General features: G+C 36.5%; 2 protein-coding genes and 1 long non-coding RNA gene across 4 annotated transcripts; 2 read left to right on the forward strand and 1 right to left on the reverse strand.

Annotated features, from left to right (window-relative positions):
- Window positions 1–321: 321 nt before the first annotated feature.
- Window positions 322–14,564, reverse strand: LOC108193648 (histone deacetylase 6). 2 transcript variants are annotated; one of them, XM_064081316.1, is made up of 6 exons: window positions 13,946–14,564; window positions 9,952–10,392; window positions 9,712–9,854; window positions 8,883–8,973; window positions 8,651–8,764; window positions 322–670 (listed from the first exon to the last, which is right to left on the reverse strand). In XM_064081316.1, exons 1-5 carry the CDS (start codon window positions 14,489–14,491, stop codon window positions 8,687–8,689), a joined length of 1,299 nt encoding a protein of 432 aa, XP_063937386.1. In that variant the 5' UTR covers window positions 14,492–14,564; the 3' UTR covers window positions 322–670; window positions 8,651–8,686. The 2 variants fall into 2 exon arrangements, with proteins under 2 accessions (XP_063937386.1, XP_017215883.1); XM_017360394.2 differs by lacking the exon at window positions 13,946–14,564 and adding an exon at window positions 11,330–11,910.
- LOC135147778 (uncharacterized) lies at window positions 1,566–5,298 on the forward strand. The gene is made up of 3 exons (XR_010285603.1): window positions 1,566–1,634; window positions 4,260–4,326; window positions 5,064–5,298. It is a non-coding gene; the product is annotated as an uncharacterized LOC135147778 (long non-coding RNA).
- On the forward strand, window positions 5,568–6,687 carry LOC135148013 (uncharacterized). Its single transcript, XM_064082120.1, has 2 exons — window positions 5,568–6,189; window positions 6,662–6,687. Exons 1-2 carry the CDS (start codon window positions 5,568–5,570, stop codon window positions 6,685–6,687), a joined length of 648 nt encoding a protein of 215 aa, XP_063938190.1.
- Window positions 14,565–15,482: the final 918 nt, after the last annotated feature.

Here is a 15,482-nt window from a genome sequence, read left to right on the forward strand (position 1 = left end):
TGAGAAAAAATTAATCTCCACTTTGTTGTTTTTGCACTTGCACAAATATTTTCTGTTAACTTTTCCAAGTGAACATCCATCAGGAAATAAGAAAAATACTATATAGCTCATTAGATATTAGAACTGGTTCACAGTGTTATTTTCCCAAATGTTTTTAATTTTTCAGTGAAATTCAAGGTATCCTCTAAAAAAACACTACTACAAGAATAAAAGTAACTCTGAAGACAATTTTATGCAACCCAGAAACAAATTTTTAGAACCCTGCATAAATAGCTTGCTGGTCAGACAAGAATAAGCAATAAGCAATAAGCATCCGTAAAATAAAAAACAAAAAAAACAAAGGCAATAAGCAATAAGCAACCCAAAATTCTAGGTACTGGCTGTATAACCCTTGTTGGCTATAACAAAAGAGAAGACACAGGCACAGTTAAGTTTTGAGCACTACAATAGCTACAAGTTATGTTTATGCCAATCAACCCTGGAGACTACGAAAATTATGAAAGGATTTAAGAACACCGCAAGTACAACTGATTACATGGCTACATAAGTTATCTTGCAACTGATTTTAAAAATCCTTTGCAGGAAAAGGAATGCAGTTCAGATACAAGGAGTCTTCAAATGGTTTCCGGGCACGTTGGATCAAGTTACCTCAAATTCAGCTGGAGCATCCCTGAATCCCAAGGAAAAAAAAAAAGAAACATGAATAAGATTACAAAAAAGGAAAAAAAGAATCTTTGTAACACTGAATATGTAAAGAAGAATACCACGACATTGTGATTCAGTTTCATACATTAAAAATAACACTAGATTCCACTGTTGTTCGACTCTCTTCCATAAAAGTTTGCAAAATTGATGTGCAGTATTGTAATATCCGTATTTATTTATTATTATTAATAAATCTGAATTAGAGTAGAATTAATAATATTAGTTTAGTAATTTGATTAGGAAAAGAATTAGTAACTTAAGATAATAATAATAATAATAATATAAAATATGAGTTATAATAGAAGCAGATTAGAAAATGGGTTTATCACTTAAATAATTATTTAATTAGGATTAGGCTTGTAGTTAAAGTCTTTATAAACAGAGGTTTACATAACCCTAAATTTAATATGCTGCGAAGAAGTTAGAAAGCAGAGGCGCAAGGTTATTGAACAGAGGCGCGGTGCTGAGTCTTCAAATCAGATCGGTATAGTAAGCATATAATAATCATATATGGTTAATGAATGATGAGTTGGTGTATTTTATAGTTGTATATTGAATATTAATAAGTACAGGTGTACGCCTATGTGGTGTGGGGTGAGACTACCTTTCTTCTCCTTAGTATTAGCTTTTGTACGCTTTTGTACACATGATAATGGATTGTTAACAAGTTATTTATAAACAGTTAGTTTTGGTTTGTGATGGTCGCAAACTATAACATGCGTAGGTGCAGGAGGTTAATACACATGAATTACACACCGATGCTAATGTCCAGGACATATGATTTGTATAAATAATTCATTAACGTTGTTAAATGAAATAAATAATTATATGTTGTATTAATAAATTATAATTTTATATTTAGGTTCGGAGTCGGGAGTTTAGCGAATTATTTGCGGAATCTCGTGAGTGTTCGATTAGCTATTTTCGAGGTACGGATTCTATTCCTTTTATTCAGTGCTACTCCTTTCAATATTAAATGATTTTGATTTGTCCTCTTTTGATCCATCCGATTTGATAAGTTTTGTTCTGTGCTATTCATTTGACTGTTTTGGTTTCCGAAAAATATTTTAAATAAATCTGTTTTGAAAGATTGAAATATTTGTTATGCGGTTTTCAAGGATTTTACAAAATTGTGAATTGTTCACTTTATTTGAAATATCTGTACCATGTGATTTAAGTTGTGAAAACTGTTTTGTTTTGAACCCTTAGAGAGATATAGGGTATACCGAGTTTCCCAGCTGTAGGGGTACTACAGCCATGTCTTTGCGGCACCATTGACATGACACTTCCGTGACAGTGTGATTGGTCACGGCGTATCCTTCTGTTAGCTCTTGGGAGGAGCTTTGGCCATTATGATTATATGTTCAGGATACGTGGGTGCACCCAGAGTTCAGTTTTGATATGATTTGTGATTTGACGGTGACGCTGTATATGCCGTACACGTTATTCGATTTGCTGCACACATTAGGTACCCTATGATGTGTGTATCTGTATATGTTCTGATATGATCTCGGTATGAAATATCCTAACCCCTTGTTGCTTCAGCCTGTTATTTTAAAAATAACTGATTTATATAACTGTCAAAATATTTTAAATGTTTCTTGTTTTGTAAATGCTTCCGATCCGTACTGGGCATTTGGCTCATGCCGTATTCTTCTTCTGGCAGGTACTTAGGGGGATTCGGGACTGTGTGATGGAGAGCAGCCCTTTCTTTTCATTGATTAGGATTTATGGACTTCTAGCATTTATTCAGTTTTATTGTTGGAGATTCTATTTCTTCGCATTATTCGGATTTAATTATTTTGGAGGATTTAAATCATTTGAGGAATTATTAGACCTGTTTAGTATTGTTTCGAATATATTATCGCTCTGTTTGCAGGTTTTGGATTTGTAGGTAACTCCTCGTCCTAATTTAAGATGGGGGTGTTACAAAGTTGGTATCAGAGCGAGGTTCACATCACACTTTTGGAAGGGATTTCAGCGAGCTTGGGGAACAAAACTTAACTTTAGTACTGCCTTTCATCCACAGACAGATGGACAGTCAGAGAGGACGATTCAGACGTTGGAGGATATGTTGAGAGCTTGTGCCTTAGAGTGGACAGGCGATTGAGATAAGTATTTGTATCTTGTTGAGTTTGCATATAATAACAGCTGGCACGCAAGTATTGGCATGCCACCATTTGAGGCTTTGTATGGTAGGAAGTGTAGGACGCCGACTTGTTGGGATGAGGTTGGAGAGAGAGATATTGAAGGGCCAGAGTTGGTTAGAGTGACTAATGAGAAGGTGGCGCAAGCTAGAGAGAATTTACAGAAGGCTCAATCACGTCAAAAGGTTTATGCAGATCAGAAGAGAAAGTTTGGTGGATTTCAACCCGGTGATCATGTGTTTTTAAAAGTGTCTCCTTGTAAGGGTGTTAAGCGTTTTGGTATGAAGGGGAAGCTTAGTCCGAGATATGTGGGTCCATTTGATGTTATAGAGAGAGTGGGTGAGGTGGCATATAGAGTTGCTTTGCCACCACAGTTATCTCATGTGCATAATGTGTTTCACGTGTCTGTTCTGAAGGGATATAAGTATCATCCGTTTCACGTGGTTCAGTATCCATTACATAAGATTAGGGAGGATCTATCTTGTGAGGAAGAAGCGGAAGCTATTTTAGATCGAGAGGAGCGAGTAATGAGGAAGAAAAATATTTTGTTTGTCAAAGTTTTGTGGAAGAATCATTCGGAGCGAGAGGCTACTTGGGAATTAGAGGATTTTATTCGTGAGAGATATCCGCATTTATTCGATTCAGGTACGAGTTTTAGTTTCGTTAGATTCCGGGGACGGAATCCTTTTTAAGGGGGTATATATGTAATATCCGTATTTATTTATTATTATTAATAAATCTGAATTAGAGTAGAATTAATAATATTAGTTTAGTAATTTGATTAGGAAAAGAATTAGTAACTTAAGATAATAATAATAATAATAATATAAAATATGAGTTATAATAGAAGCAGATTAGAAAATGGGTTTATCACTTAAATAATTATTTAATTAGGATTAGGCTTGTAGTTAAAGTCTTTATAAACAGAGGTTTACATAACCCTAAATTTAATATGCTGCGAAGAAGTTAGAAAGCAGAGGCGCAAGGTTATTGAACAGAGGCGCGGTGCTGAGTCTTCAAATCAGATCGGTATAGTAAGCATATAATAATCATATATGGTTAATGAATGATGAGTTGGTGTATTTTATAGTTGTATATTGAATATTAATAAGTACAGGTGTACGCCTATGTGGTGTGGGGTGAGACTACCTTTCTTCTCCTTAGTATTAGCTTTTGTACGCTTTTGTACACATGATAATGGATTGTTAACAAGTTATTTATAAACAGTTAGTTTTGGTTTGTGATGGTCGCAAACTATAACATGCGTAGGTGCAGGAGGTTAATACACATGAATTACACACCGATGCTAATGTCCAGGACATATGATTTGTATAAATAATTCATTAACGTTGTTAAATGAAATAAATAATTATATGTTGTATTAATAAATTATAATTTTATATTTAGGTTCGGAGTCGGGAGTTTAGCGAATTATTTGCGGAATCTCGTGAGTGTTCGATTAGCTATTTTCGAGGTACGGATTCTATTCCTTTTATTCAGTGCTACTCCTTTCAATATTAAATGATTTTGATTTGTCCTCTTTTGATCCATCCGATTTGATAAGTTTTGTTCTGTGCTATTCATTTGACTGTTTTGGTTTCCGAAAAATATTTTAAATAAATCTGTTTTGAAAGATTGAAATATTTGTTATGCGGTTTTCAAGGATTTTACAAAATTGTGAATTGTTCACTTTATTTGAAATATCTGTACCATGTGATTTAAGTTGTGAAAACTGTTTTGTTTTGAACCCTTAGAGAGATATAGGGTATACCGAGTTTCCCAGCTGTAGGGGTACTACAGCCATGTCTTTGCGGCACCATTGACATGACACTTCCGTGACAGTGTGATTGGTCACGGCGTATCCTTCTGTTAGCTCTTGGGAGGAGCTTTGGCCATTATGATTATATGTTCAGGATACGTGGGTGCACCCAGAGTTCAGTTTTGATATGATTTGTGATTTGACGGTGACGCTGTATATGCCGTACACGTTATTCGATTTGCTGCACACATTAGGTACCCTATGATGTGTGTATCTGTATATGTTCTGATATGATCTCGGTATGAAATATCCTAACCCCTTGTTGCTTCAGCCTGTTATTTTAAAAATAACTGATTTATATAACTGTCAAAATATTTTAAATGTTTCTTGTTTTGTAAATGCTTCCGATCCGTACTGGGCATTTGGCTCATGCCGTATTCTTCTTCTGGCAGGTACTTAGGGGGATTCGGGACTGTGTGATGGAGAGCAGCCCTTTCTTTTCATTGATTAGGATTTATGGACTTCTAGCATTTATTCAGTTTTATTGTTGGAGATTCTATTTCTTCGCATTATTCGGATTTAATTATTTTGGAGGATTTAAATCATTTGAGGAATTATTAGACCTGTTTAGTATTGTTTCGAATATATTATCGCTCTGTTTGCAGGTTTTGGATTTGTAGGTAACTCCTCGTCCTAATTTAAGATGGGGGTGTTACAAAGTTGGTATCAGAGCGAGGTTCACATCACACTTTTGGAAGGGATTTCAGCGAGCTTGGGGAACAAAACTTAACTTTAGTACTGCCTTTCATCCACAGACAGATGGACAGTCAGAGAGGACGATTCAGACGTTGGAGGATATGTTGAGAGCTTGTGCCTTAGAGTGGACAGGCGATTGAGATAAGTATTTGTATCTTGTTGAGTTTGCATATAATAACAGCTGGCACGCAAGTATTGGCATGCCACCATTTGAGGCTTTGTATGGTAGGAAGTGTAGGACGCCGACTTGTTGGGATGAGGTTGGAGAGAGAGATATTGAAGGGCCAGAGTTGGTTAGAGTGACTAATGAGAAGGTGGCGCAAGCTAGAGAGAATTTACAGAAGGCTCAATCACGTCAAAAGGTTTATGCAGATCAGAAGAGAAAGTTTGGTGGATTTCAACCCGGTGATCATGTGTTTTTAAAAGTGTCTCCTTGTAAGGGTGTTAAGCGTTTTGGTATGAAGGGGAAGCTTAGTCCGAGATATGTGGGTCCATTTGATGTTATAGAGAGAGTGGGTGAGGTGGCATATAGAGTTGCTTTGCCACCACAGTTATCTCATGTGCATAATGTGTTTCACGTGTCTGTTCTGAAGGGATATAAGTATCATCCGTTTCACGTGGTTCAGTATCCATTACATAAGATTAGGGAGGATCTATCTTGTGAGGAAGAAGCGGAAGCTATTTTAGATCGAGAGGAGCGAGTAATGAGGAAGAAAAATATTTTGTTTGTCAAAGTTTTGTGGAAGAATCATTCGGAGCGAGAGGCTACTTGGGAATTAGAGGATTTTATTCGTGAGAGATATCCGCATTTATTCGATTCAGGTACGAGTTTTAGTTTCGTTAGATTCCGGGGACGGAATCCTTTTTAAGGGGGTATATATGTAATATCCGTATTTATTTATTATTATTAATAAATCTGAATTAGAGTAGAATTAATAATATTAGTTTAGTAATTTGATTAGGAAAAGAATTAGTAACTTAAGATAATAATAATAATAATAATATAAAATATGAGTTATAATAGAAGCAGATTAGAAAATGGGTTTATCACTTAAATAATTATTTAATTAGGATTAGGCTTGTAGTTAAAGTCTTTATAAACAGAGGTTTACATAACCCTAAATTTAATATGCTGCGAAGAAGTTAGAAAGCAGAGGCGCAAGGTTATTGAACAGAGGCGCGGTGCTGAGTCTTCAAATCAGATCGGTATAGTAAGCATATAATAATCATATATGGTTAATGAATGATGAGTTGGTGTATTTTATAGTTGTATATTGAATATTAATAAGTACAGGTGTACGCCTATGTGGTGTGGGGTGAGACTACCTTTCTTCTCCTTAGTATTAGCTTTTGTACGCTTTTGTACACATGATAATGGATTGTTAACAAGTTATTTATAAACAGTTAGTTTTGGTTTGTGATGGTCGCAAACTATAACATGCGTAGGTGCAGGAGGTTAATACACATGAATTACACACCGATGCTAATGTCCAGGACATATGATTTGTATAAATAATTCATTAACGTTGTTAAATGAAATAAATAATTATATGTTGTATTAATAAATTATAATTTTATATTTAGGTTCGGAGTCGGGAGTTTAGCGAATTATTTGCGGAATCTCGTGAGTGTTCGATTAGCTATTTTCGAGGTACGGATTCTATTCCTTTTATTCAGTGCTACTCCTTTCAATATTAAATGATTTTGATTTGTCCTCTTTTGATCCATCCGATTTGATAAGTTTTGTTCTGTGCTATTCATTTGACTGTTTTGGTTTCCGAAAAATATTTTAAATAAATCTGTTTTGAAAGATTGAAATATTTGTTATGCGGTTTTCAAGGATTTTACAAAATTGTGAATTGTTCACTTTATTTGAAATATCTGTACCATGTGATTTAAGTTGTGAAAACTGTTTTGTTTTGAACCCTTAGAGAGATATAGGGTATACCGAGTTTCCCAGCTGTAGGGGTACTACAGCCATGTCTTTGCGGCACCATTGACATGACACTTCCGTGACAGTGTGATTGGTCACGGCGTATCCTTCTGTTAGCTCTTGGGAGGAGCTTTGGCCATTATGATTATATGTTCAGGATACGTGGGTGCACCCAGAGTTCAGTTTTGATATGATTTGTGATTTGACGGTGACGCTGTATATGCCGTACACGTTATTCGATTTGCTGCACACATTAGGTACCCTATGATGTGTGTATCTGTATATGTTCTGATATGATCTCGGTATGAAATATCCTAACCCCTTGTTGCTTCAGCCTGTTATTTTAAAAATAACTGATTTATATAACTGTCAAAATATTTTAAATGTTTCTTGTTTTGTAAATGCTTCCGATCCGTACTGGGCATTTGGCTCATGCCGTATTCTTCTTCTGGCAGGTACTTAGGGGGATTCGGGACTGTGTGATGGAGAGCAGCCCTTTCTTTTCATTGATTAGGATTTATGGACTTCTAGCATTTATTCAGTTTTATTGTTGGAGATTCTATTTCTTCGCATTATTCGGATTTAATTATTTTGGAGGATTTAAATCATTTGAGGAATTATTAGACCTGTTTAGTATTGTTTCGAATATATTATCGCTCTGTTTGCAGGTTTTGGATTTGTAGGTAACTCCTCGTCCTAATTTAAGATGGGGGTGTTACAAGTATCTTATGCCTTAGTAGATATTAATATAAATTTACACTGGTTGAATGTCAGATTGCACCGATGTACATTCATTAGATGTGGCATTGTGATTTTTTTTTCATTTTAAATAATAAGTAGAGGCTCGATTAGGCTCGTAAACCTCACGAGTCGAGTAATTTGAAGCTTGAGCTTGGCTCGACAGAGTATTCAAGTAGCTTGAGTTCTAGCTCGGCTTAATTATTATAGAACCGAATTCAAATATTTTATGAGGTGAACTCGAGTAGCTCACAAACATTTCGACTTATTTACAGCCCCAGGGAGTAATAATAGAATTACAAAATCACAATGCTACATCTAAACTGTTAACTTCTATAAACTCTCTTTTGCTTCATTAATGTGTCCTAGACGAGACCACTAGTTAAATACAAAATGGTTTTTCATAGGTCAACGCCTAGGCGGATCAGGTGGTTTCCTATTTTCTTTCTAAAAAGTTTACAACAAAAAATATTATGATTCCGATAAGTAAAAAGTTAAACACATATAACAATATACAAGTTGAGACTTTTCATTATGATATATTGTTGGCACTGTTCTAGGAAAAAAAAATATCGATAATTATATACTGCTATGTGAAAGCAAAAATTGTACCTTGTTTCAACATATGACCTATACTTGAATCAGCAGTCAAGCTTCAGCATCAGATTCACAGTCCTCGCCAGACCATATACGGGGCTTAGGTCTATAATCCATTCTCTCCTCTGCCTAATAAAAGTCAACAATAATAAAATCAAGCAGAAGTTAAGATATCTAAACCCAAAGACAATGCAAGTGTTGCTCTAGAATAAAAATATAACATCAAGAACAAAACTGTGCCACCAACCTGTTCTGGAACTCTGGTGACTGGTGGAGCCGTCTGAAACTGTACGCTGGGTGTATGAGTCAATCTAGAAATCTGTTCAAGGAGGAGATTCCTGCAGTGGCAATGTACATGTCATAAAAATTACCTTAGAACAGTGATAAATCCAACATTATATCTTTAATCTAAAGCAAAATAACAAGAAATCCTCAAAATTGAACACTTATTCCTAGCAAACAAGCTCATTCAAGCGTAGCAACTATATATACATATATATATATACATATACATACATACATACATATATATATATATATATATATATATATATATATATATATAGATTGATAGACACCTAGATTAAAGCAAATCAAGTGCATCAAAAGTGAAATAACAGGCAAGACGGTGCTCCGAGAACTATTATTTCATAAAGCATGTGCGGAAGATTCAGTGTATATATATAATACTACAATGCATATTGTTTGATTGCAGAGAGTATTGAATAAAAAAAATACTCGCCCTGTCCAAAAATGATTCGTTTTGACTTTTTGCACATATGTCAAGAGGCAAATTTGTTTGCCTTCTCTCGCGTATTTTGAGGTGCAACAAAACTACTTCAGTAAAATGTATTTTCAATATTCTTTTTTTAACAAAAATTTAAAAGCTGCACTTCTATTAAAAAAAGAATTTAAAAAAAATGGGAAGTAAATTTGTATTGCTAATCTACAAAAAGTCAAAGCAACTCTTACTCCGAGAAAAGAGGGAGTAATACATTAACCACATCGTATATATGTAAAATTACTCGTACAAACTCAAATATGATGATCATTAATAAATACAGCTTAATATTTACCTGATCTTCTCTAGATCGGCTGGAGAGTTGTGGTTCTCAACAGGAGTTGGTCGCACATGAAGGGTGTAATCTGGGCCAAAGTACTCAAAGTAATCATTGTAAGGCAATTTATTGTCAGGTTCCACCCCAACTGCAACTGCTGTCTGCAGAATAAATGAGTAAAACAACCAAGATTTAGAAAGAATATTGAGTATGAATACCATTGAGAAAAAAGGGAGAGAGAGGGGTGAGAGAGAGAACCTCATAGCACCAGCATCGGGCCACATTCCGCATTGTATACCCACCCCCACCAAGGACCATTAGAGGAACGTTGAAAGATCTGAGGAACCTCAGGCAATCGGCGTGACCTTTTACCGACAAGTTGAAGCATCCCAACCTGTCACCAGCCAGTGAATCAGCTCCACATTGGAGCACAACTGCTTCAGGTTGGTAGGCCTCCATGACTTTACGGATTACTGGTCGAAATAGGTCTTGAAAACTGTCATCATCGATACCATCATTCAGTGGCACGTTAAGGGCATAATTCTTGCCCTGACCATGTCCAACATCTTTAATGTGCCCAGTTCCAGGAAAGAAGTCACCAAATTTATGAAAAGACACCGTCATTACTCTGTCTGTAGTATAAAAGGCCTCTTCCACACCATCCCCATGGTGGATGTCAATATCAATATACAACACACGCTGCGCAGTAGAACTCAGTTTGTCAGGATTTATTATCAATACAGAAACAGTACAAAAGAAAATTTGAGCTAACAGTACAAAAGATTAAAAAGATTGCAATGCACGCGTAATTATATCTCACAAGCTGCACTTAAGGAATAAGTTGGAGCATACATTCAGGACAACCGAGCACCCAAAAATATAAATTAGAGGATGCAGAAAGACACCTTGCAAAAAATTACTGTTCTTTATTTGTTTAGGTAGCGGGGAGCAGAACCTATCGTAATTTCATGATGAACTAACAATTCTAATGTAAATAATTCTTCAAGAAATACAGTAATTACAAACTAATCTAGTGGTATTGCTATCATCCATGTAATTTAAAAAATGAACGAGACAACCGTCTCAGTTCTTCACTTTTTTTTGTTGGTATAACTAGCATGTTGACACAAGAAGCGGACATTTATTTTGCTGCAATGTAGTATGAATATGTATCCAACTAGTACATACTTGTTAGTTAGGAGCAAAACTATAAACAACTGCTTGCAAAGAGGAATGCAGATAACAAGTATGATAATCAAATTCGAGTAAATTAATTAAGTAATCCTTTGCAGCAGGAAACATCAAGTTGGTAAATTACCCTGTAGACTTTAATCACAAACACATAAATTCCCCGCTAGCAAACACCTAAATTATAAATCATAGGATATACTTCAAGGAGCTCAACAAATACCAAGATCAATATGATTACATTGAAAGATGCAATTGGACTAAACAACCAAACCCCCAAACTCAAAACCCCTAAAAATCAAAAATTTAATCATGCCCAGATCAAGAAACAACAAAATCAAACCATACAAACACATTGTATCATATAATTCGGCACATACAATTCAAATAAACAACCAAGACCTGGAAATCAAAAACCCAAAAAAATCTAAAAAACAACAAACAATACCCTGTGCCTTTTAAGCAGCTCAAGAATGCCGAGCACAATGTCATTAACATAGCAAAACCCTGAAGCCTCTGACTTTTTCGCATGATGCAGCCCTCCCGCCCAATTAATCGCAATATCAGCCTCCTGCAAATTCATCTTCACTGCCGCCCCAATCGACCCCCCAGCACTGGCCTGACAAAACCCAAACATCCCATCAAACACCGGACAATCCCCGCCCATCTTGAAGCTCTTCAAGTGCCTAGCATGCTCATGATCATGTGATGATTCCGGGGTGACTGAGGCGAGAAAGTCGACGTATTCTTCGGAGTGGAACTTCCCGATGTCGGCAGGGGCGGCGGGGAAGGGGCAGATGATCTCCATCTTGCGGTGGAGATTGTAGTGCTTGATGAGGTTGTGGGCCACGCGGATGCGGTGGGGCTTCATGGGGTGGCCTTGGCCGTAGTAGTAGTCACCGATGGTGGGCTCGTAGAAGTAGGTGACGCGGCGCTTGGTGGCGTCAGAGCCGGGGGAGGGGAGGGAGGCGCCGGAGAAACCGTCGGTGGCCATTTGGTTCTGGGGTTTCAGTGTGTGTGTGTTTGGTGAGGAGGTGTGAGAAAAGAGTGAAAGGGGGTTTCAGTGTTGGTGGGGGGTTGTATTTATAGGGGGAAGTATCGAGCAGCAGTAAATTTAGGAGTTTTCGGTTTGGTTGTAGCAAATAGATCGAGTGTAATAGTAATTTTACGGAATTGTTGATAGAAGCCTCATGAAGTGAATTTGGTTTTTTGATTGATTTTCGATATAAATGATCAATCATAGATGAAAGTATCGAGTAGCAGTGAACTTGAGAATTTTTAATTTAGTTTGGGGAACAAATTGAGTGCAGTGACAATTTTACAAAGTTATTAATAGAAGACTCGTAAAGTGAGTTTGGGTCCCACCGTCAATTCTAGATATGAATGGGTCATAGGCGGAAGTATCGAGTAGCAGCAAATTTGAGGATATTCAGTTTTGTGAAGCTGTTGATAGACGATTCATGAAGTGAGTTTGGGTCACCACCGATCATGGGTGTAAATAGATAATAAGCGGAAGTATCGAGCAGTAGTAAATTTACGGGGTTTTGGTTTGGTTTAGGAAATAAATTGAGGGCAATAGTAATTTTGTGAAACTGTTGATAGAAGTCTCGCGAAGTGAGTGTGGTTCTATTATAAATCTTGGATAAAAACGATCATAGGCGAAAGTATCAAGCCGTAGTAAATTTGAGAATTTTTAATTTGATTTTAGAAACAAATTGAGTGAAGTAATAAGTTTATAAAATTATTGATAAAGGACTCATAAAGTGAGTTTGGGTCCCACCACCGATTTCGGATGTGAACGGGTCGTAGGCGGAAGTATCGAGTAGTAATAAATTCAGAGATATTCGGTTTGATTCTGGAAACAAATTGGATGCAATGGCAGTTTTGTGAAATTGTTGATAGAAGATTCGTGAAGTGAGTTTGGGTCCCACCACCTATCTCGAGTATAAACGGATCATAGGGGATGAGTAGTAATAAGTTTTATGGATTTTCTGGTTCAGAAACAAATTGGGTGTAGTTGTAATTTTGTGAAATTGTTAATAGAAGACTCGTGAGTGAGTTTGGGTCCCACCATCGATCTTGGGTATAAACGGGTCATAGGCGAAACATCGAGCAACAATAAATTTGAGGGTTTTCAGTTTGAGTTAAGAAACAAATTGGATGCAATGGTAATTATGTGAAGTTGATAGAAGACTCGTAAAATGAGTATGGGTCCCACACCACCGATCTCGGGTGTAAACGGGTAAAATTGAGTTATTTGAGTTTATTTTAATGATACGAGTTGAGTTCGAATATGAGATTTTCGATTATTTATTAAACTTAGATCGGGTTTTAAATCATTCGATTCAAAAGTTCGCGAGCTTCATCGGGTTTTTATATATATTATATATACATATACATACATGCATGCTTACATACATACATACATACATACATATATACATACATATATATATATATATATATTATAAATATATGTTTATAAATTTCTATGTGGTAAATGTATTTCAAGTCAAGACAATTTAAATATCTAATCAAAATGATTTCAGTTGAAGTCAAGTCAAGAAACGGACAGTTATTTTGCTGCAATGTAGAATGAATCTGTATCCAACTAGTACATACATACTTGTTAGTTAGGATCAAAACTATAAACAACTGCTTGCAAAGAGGAATGCAGATAACATGTATGATAATCAAATTCGAGTGATTAATTAAGTGGTTAATCCTTTGCAGCAGGAAACATTAAGTTGGTAAATTACCCTTGCAGACTTTAATCACAAACACATAAACTCCCCCACTACCAAACACCTAAATTATAAATCACAGTATATACTTCAAGGAGCTCAACAAATACCAAGATCAATATGATCACATTGAAAGATGCAATTGGACTAAACAACCAAACCCCCAAATTCAAAATCCCTAAAAATCAAAAATTTAATCATGCCCAGATCAAGAAACAACACAATCAAACCATACAAACACATTGGCACATATAATTCAAATAAACAACCAAGACCACGAAATCAAAAACCCGAAAAAATCTAAAAACAGCAAACCATACCCTGTGTCTTTTAAGCAGCTCAAGAATGCCGAGCACAATGTCATTAACATAGCAAAACCCGGAAGCCTCCGACTTTTTCGCATGATGCAGCCCTCCCGCCCAATTAATCGCAATATCCGCCTCCTGCAAATTCATCTTCACCGCCGCCCCAATCGACCCCCCAGCACTGGCCCGACAAAACCCAAACATCCCATCAAACACCGGACAATCCTCGCCCACATTGAACCTCTTCAAGTGCCTAGCATGCCCATGATCATGTAATGACTCCGGGGTGACCGAGGCGAGAAAGTCGACGTATTCTTCGGAGTGGAATTTGCCGATGTCGGCGGGGCCGGCGGGGAAGGGGCAGATGATCTCCATCTTGCGGTGGAGATTGTAGTGGATGATGAGGTTGTGGGCCATGCGGATGCGGTGGGGCTTCATGGGGTGGCCTTGGCCGTAGTAGTAGTCGCCGATGGTGGGCTCGTAGAAGTAGGTGACGCGGCGCTTGGTGGCGTCGGAGCCGGGGGAGGGGAGGGAGGCGCCGGAGAAGCCGTCGTTGGCCATTTGGTTCTGGGGTTTCTGTGTGTTTTTTTTTTGGTGAGGGGTTGAGAAAAGAGTGAAAGGGGTTTTCGGGGCGTGTGTGTAGTATTTATAAGCGGAAGTATCGAGTAATAAAATTTGGGGTTTTCAATGTGATTTAGGAAACGGACTGGGTTTCAATTTGATTTTTGCGGAAAGTTTTTTTCTGTTTGTCCATGAAAATTTAATTATAATTGTTTACTTTTCAGTTAAGCGAAATATTTTGATTGATAAATTTTTTTATCATGCGGTCAGTGTTATTAATGGGATGGAAGTCGATAGAAAACTATCACCTATTAAATGCTTGTTAGGATGTGATGATGAGAACACGAAAATTCGTTTGTGGAATTATTGATACGATACTCGTGAAGTGAGTTTAGTTCCATTATTCATCTCGGATGTGAACGGATTAAGTAGAATTATTCGAGTTTAGTTTAATGATAATCGAGTTGAATTCAATTATGGGATTTTTGATTATTTACTTAAAGCATCTCCAACGGCATTGGTTATAATCGTTGGCTAAATTGGACCTGTAAGACATTATGTAAAATTTGCTGAACCTGTAAGACATTTTGCTTCAATGGTACTGGCTATATTAGTTGGCTATAATTTAAAATTAGTATGTTATTAATATTTTAAATTGTTAAAATAGAATATATCAGTTCAATATGGTAATAAATGATGTACAATCTTCCTACAGATTTTCTTACAGACCTGTAGAGGTTCGACAAATTTAGCCATCCATAGGAGGTTGGCTAAATTTATAGACAACAGCTGATCATGGTTGGAGTTGAGTTTTTGGAGCTGTTGGCTAAATCTTTTTATTTTAAGTATGTCAACTCACCTTTTAGCCAAGGGTTTTAGATGGTTGGAGATGCTCTTAGATCGAGTCTTAAATTATTTTATTTGGTTTAGGTAGTTCGCGGGTTTAATTGAGTTTGGATCTTATTATTGATTTCAGAATTAAGCGGTTTAA

Source organism: Daucus carota, chromosome 7, assembly GCF_001625215.2.
Source record: "Daucus carota subsp. sativus chromosome 7, DH1 v3.0, whole genome shotgun sequence".
Taxonomy (NCBI): domain Eukaryota; kingdom Viridiplantae; phylum Streptophyta; class Magnoliopsida; order Apiales; family Apiaceae; genus Daucus; species Daucus carota.

Excerpts from the sequence above, each read along its gene's own strand:
- LOC135148013 (XM_064082120.1), top strand. The coding sequence starts at position 5,568 with ATGCCACCATTTGAGGCTTTGTATGGTAGGAAGTGTAGGACGCCGACT. Across the intron at positions 6,190-6,661 it reads TCCGCATTTATTCGATTCAG|GTGTACGCCTATGTGGTGTG; the intron begins GTACGAGTTTTA and ends TAATAAGTACAG.
- LOC108193648 (XM_064081316.1), bottom strand. The coding sequence starts at position 14,491 with ATGGCCAACGACGGCTTCTCCGGCGCCTCCCTCCCCTCCCCCGGCTCC. Across the intron at positions 9,855-9,951 it reads CCCGATGCTGGTGCTATGAG|ACAGCAGTTGCAGTTGGGGT; the intron begins GTTCTCTCTCTC and ends TTTATTCTGCAG. Across the intron at positions 8,974-9,711 it reads GCCGATCTAGAGAAGATCAG|GAATCTCCTCCTTGAACAGA; the intron begins GTAAATATTAAG and ends TTGCCACTGCAG.